This window comes from Salvia miltiorrhiza, chromosome 4, assembly GCF_028751815.1.
Source record: "Salvia miltiorrhiza cultivar Shanhuang (shh) chromosome 4, IMPLAD_Smil_shh, whole genome shotgun sequence".
Lineage (NCBI taxonomy): Eukaryota > Viridiplantae > Streptophyta > Magnoliopsida > Lamiales > Lamiaceae > Salvia > Salvia miltiorrhiza.
Window position 1 is genome coordinate 21,480,053 of NC_080390.1, and position 8,838 is coordinate 21,488,890.

At 37.5% G+C, this 8,838-nt stretch overlaps 1 protein-coding gene across 2 annotated transcripts; it reads right to left on the minus strand.

Annotated features, from left to right (window-relative positions):
- Nucleotides 1-692: 692 nt before the first annotated feature.
- LOC131019382 (WD-40 repeat-containing protein MSI1) lies at nt 693-4,826 on the minus strand. 2 transcript variants are annotated; one of them, XM_057947926.1, is made up of 7 exons: nt 4,384-4,818; nt 3,301-3,627; nt 3,035-3,187; nt 1,921-2,045; nt 1,710-1,805; nt 842-1,098; nt 693-799 (listed from the first exon to the last, which is right to left on the minus strand). In XM_057947926.1, the coding sequence occupies exons 1-6, from the start codon at nt 4,726-4,728 to the stop codon at nt 870-872; spliced, it is 1,275 nt and encodes a 424-aa protein (XP_057803909.1). In that variant the 5' UTR covers nt 4,729-4,818; the 3' UTR covers nt 693-799; nt 842-869. The 2 variants fall into 2 exon arrangements, with proteins under 2 accessions (XP_057803909.1, XP_057803907.1); XM_057947924.1 differs by having other exon boundaries at nt 693-1,098; nt 4,384-4,826.
- Nucleotides 4,827-8,838: the final 4,012 nt, after the last annotated feature.

An 8,838-nucleotide genomic window follows, 5' to 3' on the forward strand; every position in this document is an offset into this window, starting at 1 on the left:
GGTTTCATTGAATTTTGCTATGTCAAAGAAGAAAATCTTTATTTTTATTTTCTTTAATTTATTTCTACATGCATTTGATAAATATGAATGCTAATAATTTGACCAGTTGATATTTCAAGATTCAAGTGTGTTATTTCGTATATTCAATCATGAGTTATAAAATATTTGCTTACATAATGGCTACCAGTAAGAATATAATCTTTCAATTGAAACTTTAAAAACCGAGATCTTATACGTATTTTGCTCTTCTTATCCCTCAATTGACAGTTTATATCCGTAGAGTGGAACCCACTTGGAAATAAAATATAAAAAATAAAAAATATTGGACGAAGTGAAGTGTTAGTTAGAAATAGGGGGATTTTGCACTCCTTATGAGATATTGAGGGACTAATAGCCAAAAATCAAAATATAAGAAGGTAAATATGTTAGAAGGTTATATGATAGGGGACTATTTGGTACTTCTCCAATTATATATTTATATTCATTTTTTCAAATTTTGAATCAATAATTAATTATTAGAGTTAATTAATTCAGAACTAGAATATATAATATGTTTAAACTCTATTTTTTAATGACAGATTAATTTGGATTCATTATACAATATATATTTTTTTAATTTTTGTAGTAAATAGTTATAAAATAATGAAATTATTAGTGAGACACAATAAAAGGTAGGACAGAAAGATCGCATCTGATTTATAAATAATTCCATTACTGAATACAAATAAACAATCAGCATGATCGAAATTAGTTTAATATGGAGTAGTAAGTTAAATATTCAAAGTTAATGATACATGAGAAAAGAAGAGAGAGAGAGAGGCCGAATGAATTACCAGAAGATAGTAGTACATGCATGGGTTATTTGTGAACTAGGAAGGCTTGGTAGAATCTTCTCCAGGCAGATCATCTTCGTCGTGGTAGATGTTCTCTGCCATCTGCCAAATTTGTAGTATGTTATCTTCGGCCACACTCGCTACTACCCAATCCTCACAAGGGTTCCATGAAAAGTCCGATATCTTGCTTGTATGGCCGCCGTGAATGAACAATAGCTCTGGCGGCCCATCCTCCGCATCCTCTGGTGTTTGTTCTTCGTCAATCCTGTCACCACTCACACAGTTAAAGAAGTTATGAATACTTGTAACTCTCCATTTTGTTTGGGTGCATTCTCTTTGTCTGCAAATTTATCGTAAGAAGAGGAGGGATAGGAAAGATGGAGATTTTCACCAACATTTTAATGATCCCCGCCTTTTTTTATCCCATGCTCTTTAGGGTGGAAAAACATGAGGAAAAAAAAAACATCTATCCTGTCCGGAGAAAATTATCCATCCCATAGGACATGTGGAAAGAGTGGAAAAATTTCACACTTTTCCATCGAAGAGAACACGCACTCAAAGCCGCCAAAGCAAATAGTTAGCACAAAATAGAGCAGGCATTTGAACCCCGTTAAGCAATGGTGTTATGGTGGTTGGGGCTGAAAAGGTAAATGATATTCACGATAGATTTAAGCTACTTAGTCGGAGATCTTGAAACCAAAAAGGTCATGGGACATCATGAAGCAACGGACCACAATATAACAACATGCTTCAGTTGGCACTTATTGTGATGAAAAATTTAAATGAGTTGAACTGTTAACAAATCAATCTTGAAGCATAATTACCATTTCAAGATATGGAATAGTATGAATTGATGATCATGAAATCATGAGTTACCTGCTAAGATCCCAGACCATTAATCTCCTACCAAGACAACACGAAGCTAAGATGGTCTCATTTTTTGGATTCCATCCGACCTGGAAAACCTCCTCCCTGTTACAGTTGAGAAGATTCAATTAAATGAGATAGGTTCACCAAATCCCTTAAAGAAATCTCTGCAAGCACAGCGATAAACGAGGGTGTACAAAAAGTAAGAACAACTGCTTACTTGTGGCAATCAAAGGTGTGGAGGGCAGTAGAAAGCTTTCGCATATCAAATAATTTAACAGTCTTGTCAGTAGATCCGGTTGCTAAAACCCACTCGTTAAATGGATTGAAGGCTAAACAGTTTACCTAGAAAGTGCATATCAGAAACAACATGTTCAAGCACACAATTATGGGAGAATCTGAAGCGAAGGACACTACATGTGTGCATCCCCATTAATGAATATATAATGCAAGCAAGATAAATAGTATATTTAAATTCCATGCAAAATAATCCAAAAGCACTTTCAAGTTAGTCTCACAATGCACCATAAGCATGTAGAATTGTATTCTAGGCAGAAGTAATATTAGGATAATCGATTGCTAGTAGTGCAGGTTCTACTTCGGGGAAAAAGGATTAATTACCAAAAAATTCACCAACTTTGACTCGATTTCAGTTTTAGACACAATAATGAGACCACTTTCCGATTTGTAGAAAAATAGGCAATGTCCTAAATTTTCCCAACTGAAAAAATAACTTAGCTTGATTTTTTCCAGCACTACGGTAGTTTCTTAGTCAAATTTCCCACCAACGTGAAATAAAAAATGCCTACGCCTTTTTTCAGTTACAGAATTTTTTTGGAGTGTCTATTTTGCTACAATTGAAAATAATGTCATTATTGAAACAATTTATAAAGCATGCATAATACCCAAATCACGTCAAAGTTAGTGATTGTTTTAGCAATTAACCCGAAAAAATAACATATCTTTTTCTCATAATAAAAATTCGATTCCTGAATCGGGTAAATTTGTAGAGTGCATCCTAAATATGTAGATGAATTTTTAGTTGGAGAATAATCTAGACCAGGAAAGAAAATGAAATAAAGATTCTTCTGGTTAATTATATCTACGAACTAAATCATAGATCACAATCTTAAACTTGCAAATTGTGACGAAGGTTTCCCTCTCAACTAAACAACCCTTTAAATAGTTCAAAACTTCAAATTCACATAAACCCTATCTCTTTAAGAAAAAGAATATGATGTCTGTTACGAGTGAGCATCTAAAAGATCAACATTTTAATGTTAAAAATGGTAATTTTCTTTGCCCAGTTAAAGAGTACCAAAGATGGCACCTACCTCACTCTGATGAGCAACTACAGATTGTACAGGCTTGCTCATTGATGGATTACGGAGATCCCATACATGCAAATACTGATCGTCTCCAACAGATCCAAACAAGTATTCATGCCTCAGATGCCATGCTACATCTTCAACAACACCTTCATGAATCTGATCTCATTACATATAGTAGCTTCATGTTAATGAAGTCATGCCATGTAGGAAAACACAAATTTTGAACAACAAAATAACGGAGCTATCCTTCCCTGATATTTTTTATTTACCTTAAAAATTTGCATGGCATCTAAAGCCTTATTCTTTGGAGTCGCATTTATATCCCATAAACATATTTGGGCATCATCTGAACCACTCAACAAATGACCCTGCTTGAACTGGCTCCATGATAAACCATATCCTTCTGTACTATGGCCCCTGAGCCTCAAATCAGGGTTGCACGCACCATCCAAGGGAGGTTTAGATGGATGCTTGCTATAATCGAAGACATAAACTTCTGCACTGACAGTCTTAGTGGCAATAATAAACGGGTTTTGAGGCATATAGCGAGCACGATTCACCTCCCCATCATGATTAATTTGCTGGATAATTTGCACCTGCAAGCAATTACATGTCGTGTACCACAATCAACAAAAGGCTTAATTTCACAAGTAAAAAAGGCATAACAAAAGCATGTAGCCAAAATGTCAAACACACGGTAAATTAGTTTCCAAAATGCTGTAGATTATCGCATATCTAATGTATCCTGCTTCAGCATTCAATCTCTATCATTAACCATGAAAAACCATTAAGGGTTTGGAGTTCAATTTAGTAACTTTCATGTATGCCATATATACAAGCAGCGGCGGACCCATGAGGAGCAGGGGGGGCTTAATCCCCCACCAAAAAACAGATTTTTTTTTTTTATTAAAAAAAATCACCAAATTATCAGTATTTTGTGTGAATTATTATACAATAACCCCATCACCAAATCAAAAAAGAAAAATGTCTTTTTCGAAATCTCAACAAAATGTAGAAAATATAGCCCCCACCAGGAATTTCTTAGAAGCTTGTTGCGGAAAGATTTGCTAATAAATGCAGAATTTATATAAACATCTAAGATTACAATCTAATTCTATTCTCTCGAGTAATTGCAGTGATAAAGTTGAGATCTTCAGACTTATGAACAACATGGAAACAGAGAAATCAGGTTATTAACAAGAAACAAATTCTTAAATTGGACTTAAAACAAAAATCTGTGCAGTTACAGAGTCCTCAAAAGAGGTAACTTACAGCTCCCGGAGCAGAAAGTACAAGATGACACCGAGTGCAGAAAAACAATTAAGGTAGAGAAAAGAGAAAACCGAAGGCACCTTGCCATTAGCGCAGCCGAAGCCGCCGAATTCGGAGCGCTCGTCGTCGTACTGGCGAGCATCATTCTCGGCGTCCTCGAGGGGGAGCTGAGCCTGCGCGAGCATCAAGTAATTGGGCTCATTCTCGGAGGTGTGGGTGCCGAGGATCATCTTCTGGACGGAGTAATCCTTACCGGGAGGCTCGAGGCGGTCGGGCAGCCACTCGACGGTGAGGGAGGGCCACTCGAGGGCGTGGGTGATTACCAGATCGTAGAGAAAGGGGGTGTTCTTCTTCCAAATCTTGTACTCCTCGTTGATGAGGCGCTCCTCGATTTCGCCCCGCATTTCGTCCTCGTCTTTCCCCATTGTGATGATTTTGGTTTTGGGAGGGTTTGGAAGGAGAATTGGAGGGAAGGGAAGAGACGAGAGAGGGATCTTTTATGTTTCTGGTTTTGTAAAGGGTTTATATATATAATCTGACGCTGCCGAGTTGGGTTCATGGGCTCGCAGCCCAACTTCTTACTTATTCAACTTTACTGCTCTCACAATCAAATCAAAACAAGCTTGTGTTTTAGGGTGATTCTATTCATAGCCCCAATTTTACTCTTTATAGCCTCATACTTAAATTAATAATTTAAGATAATTAAACTTTCACTAATTTATCCTTCCTGAGTATAGCCTCAAATTAAATCAATTTGAGACTACCTCACTCCAGTCCACGCCGCCTCCTCCTACACCAACCCAGCACCACCACCTCACTTCACCAGCCCGGCGCCGCCTCCTCTCTTCAGCGAGAACCCGTCGTCGCCGCCGCTCCCTCTGCCACCGCCGTTCTTCCTCCCCTCTATTTGTTACAGCTACCGATAGGAATCACCATCAGTTAGAGAGGGGTGAAGCAGAGAGAGATGAGGACATCGTCGTTTGTTGCCGCGAGGAGAAGAGAGATTTGAAGATGAGGGAGTCGACGGCGGCAGCAGCTCATGACAGTGCGTGGCGTGGAGATTCAGAGGGAGAGATTGGGAATGTTTGGTGAAGTTGAGTCCGTAAGAATTCATAAGAGTAATTCAATTTGTTCCTCAATTATTGTGAATAATTAAGAATTGGTGAATTGAGTTTGTAAGAATATTTTTTTCTCTAGCACCTTGCCGGAGCCCATCAGAGAGATTTGAAATTTTCGGCTTCTGAATCTCCAGCAATCCTTCTGAAGCATCAAACGAGTCTGGACGCTCCATTTCTACAGCAATCCTTTGAATGTTTCATAGGAGTCAATTCTCCTCCCCAATTGAATTCAGATTATTCCTCAGATGCATAGCACCGGACCAATTCAATTAGACTCGTTGAACTGAACCTACTCCGCGATCTCAAGGATGAATCCGTCATCCTCTTCTTTGCTCAGGCAAAACCATTCGACCATGATTTAATTTGGGGCTATGAAGTATAGGGTAAATTAGTAAAAGTTTAATCATTTTAAATTATTAATTTAAATATGAGGCTATAAAAAGTAAAATGGGGGTTATGAATAGAATCACCCTGTGTTTTATTGCTACTAGTAAATTTATCATGCCATTCATCTTTTCTTTTCTTCATTTTTTATCACACCTTATTATTACTTGTGACTTTATCATAAGTAAAAAAGAAGAATGAGAAATGCTAAAAATTCATTTTTGTAAAAAATAAAGGCAAAGAAGGGAAAGATTGATTTTATCTCTTATTTTCTCATCAAAATTTTACAACAAAAAAAAACACACCCTAAAATAATAATAATAATAATAATAATAATAATAATAATAATAATAATAATAATAATAATAATAATAATAATAATAATAATAATAATAATAATAATAATAATAATAATAATGGACATAATATGTATAAGCACATATATAAATTAATTTAAAAGTGCAAAAAATGCATGAACTCAAAAACACAATAATATATGTATATAGAGGTGGTCTTGAGTACACCTAGGTGTACCGTACACCTGAATTGACCTGTATCCAGTTCCTGACCCGCATCCTGATCCAAACCCGCATCCTGACTCAAATCGTGTAAATGACATTATTCGGTTATACAAATGACAGTGTCTGTGATTGACATTATTCTTTTATACAAATGACACTGTGTATAATTGACACTATTCAGAAATATAAATAGCACTTCTTGTAATTGACACTATAATATTTTAAATAACACTATAAGATTGAAAATGACACTATAACATTTTAAAATGTTACAATGTCATTTATATAATTGAATATTGTCAATTATAAGCAGTGTCATTTACACGATTTGGATAAGGATGCGGGTTTGAATTAGCATGCGAGTTGGGATTTGGCCGTATAGATCAACCCGGGTGTACAGAAGATTTTGTGATGTATATATGAGGCATTATAAAAAAATATGCATAATTACATTACTAAGATCTACTTGATCTCAACAATATATATATATATATATATATATATATGGGCGGAGGCACAATAGAGCTAGGGGGCCCATGGGCCTCTCTGAAATTTTAAAAAAATCGATGGATATTTTAATAATTTTATATTTATAATTATAATTATAAATAAATAAAGGGTAATTGCCTGTAAATTCATAACGTTTCCTCCGAATTGGTTTTTGCTCCTAATTAAGAAACTCTACTTTTAAATACATAACCTTTTGCTTTTGTCTCAAATTTATTCGGTGACCGATTTTTTCTTACGCCGGCACCGAAAATGACATGGTGGCAGCCAAAATTGACACGGTGGCAACCGGAATTGACACTTAAGCATATTTATGACATGTGAAATAAAATTAAAAAAAAAAACAAAATACCCCCCACCCCATCGTCTTCTTCCCCCCTTCCCCCCCACCCGCCGCGGGCACCGCCCCATGCCTTCACCACCGCCGACACCTCTCCTCCAGCGTGGGTTTCCGTCTCGCGCCGGAGATCCTCTCTGCTATCTTTGTCTTCCACCGAACCCCCACACCAAAACGAGCCCTAAAAGTTTTCTCCTTTTCAAATCTGTCGCAACAGCCTCCGACTTCCGGCGAGGACGTGCCCAGCCGAGGGCGCTACCCCTCTCGTCCGTTCTCACCTCTCTTGATTTGTATAAAGGTATTCTAGAAGCGTTGCCTGCAATTCATGGATGACTTTGGACCTGATTTCCGTGGTATTTTAGCGAAAGGTGAGTTTTTGGTGGTGGTGCGGTGGAATACGACGACGACAGCTACAGTGGTTCGGCCGAGTAGCATAGCAGGCGGGCTCCGTTCGCGAGCAGACGAGCTCTATTGTGAACCAGAATTTGGCGATTTTGAATCAGCTCGGTTTCACTATTGAATCTAGCGATTTTTGAGGTCCCAGAAGACGTCCTTAGTTTGACCGGAGAGGGGGAAAGGCAGACAAGGGCCGGCGGTGGCAGGGGCCGGTGGGCGTGGACGTGTGGTGGCGGCAAGGGGTGGGGGGGATGGGAAATTAGGGTTTGGGAGTGGGGGAGGTTTGGGAAGATGATGATATGGATTTTTTTCCACATGTCATAAATGTGCCAAGTGGAGAATTTCGACTGCCACCGTGTCAATTTCGGCTGCCACTGTGTCATTTTCGGCACCGACGTAAGAAAAAATCGGTCACCAGATAAATTTGAGGCAAAAACAAAAGGTTATGTATTTAAAAGTAGACTTTTTAAATTAGGAGCTAAAACCATTCGGGGGAAACGTTATGGATTTATAGGCAATTACCCCAATAAATAAGTATACTAATTAGATAGATTGGATCATATTTGTGATTTGTTCGTATATAAACCCTAAAATTCATATTTTTTTCTCTATATTTTAGCGCAAAAATTAACTTTTCTTCTACCACAACAAATGTCTCCACCATTTTTGAGTAAACTCCTCCATTGTTGCGTCAACTCCGCCATTGCTTGCACTAGACTGTACCTGCTTAGCCGCTCTCAAGGTAGCTCTTAACTTCACCACGTCTGCTCCGCTGCGACATCGTGGTTAGAGTTTATTACTCTGTTTGTATTCTCTCAACTTTGTAAGATAAATGAGTGGACTGGAGTTAAATTATAACTGAAATTAGATTTGTTGTTGAATCATGTTGGGAGATATTATTCTATTGTTGTACATTGTGGCTTATTTATGTTAATGAGCTTTTGGATTAGATGTTTAGATCTCCCTTGATAATGTGGTATTGTTATTGTTGAATAGATTATAGAGGAAGTTACTTGAGGAAATGCATATAAGTTACTATTGGAAAATAAAGCTTGCGGGCATATTACAATGCGACAAAAATGTAGAGGATCAAAATTACAATGAACTAAACAATATTGAGAATACAAGAATGAAACCCGTAGAAAAATGGAGTCGAGTCGAGGAGAATCCTCTATCCGCAAGAAGAGATATGCCCTGGTAGTGCTCACGATTTGTCGTGTCGTCTCCAAAGATAAAACAGATTCGTCTCGTGGGTAGCAGCACCGTAGATCA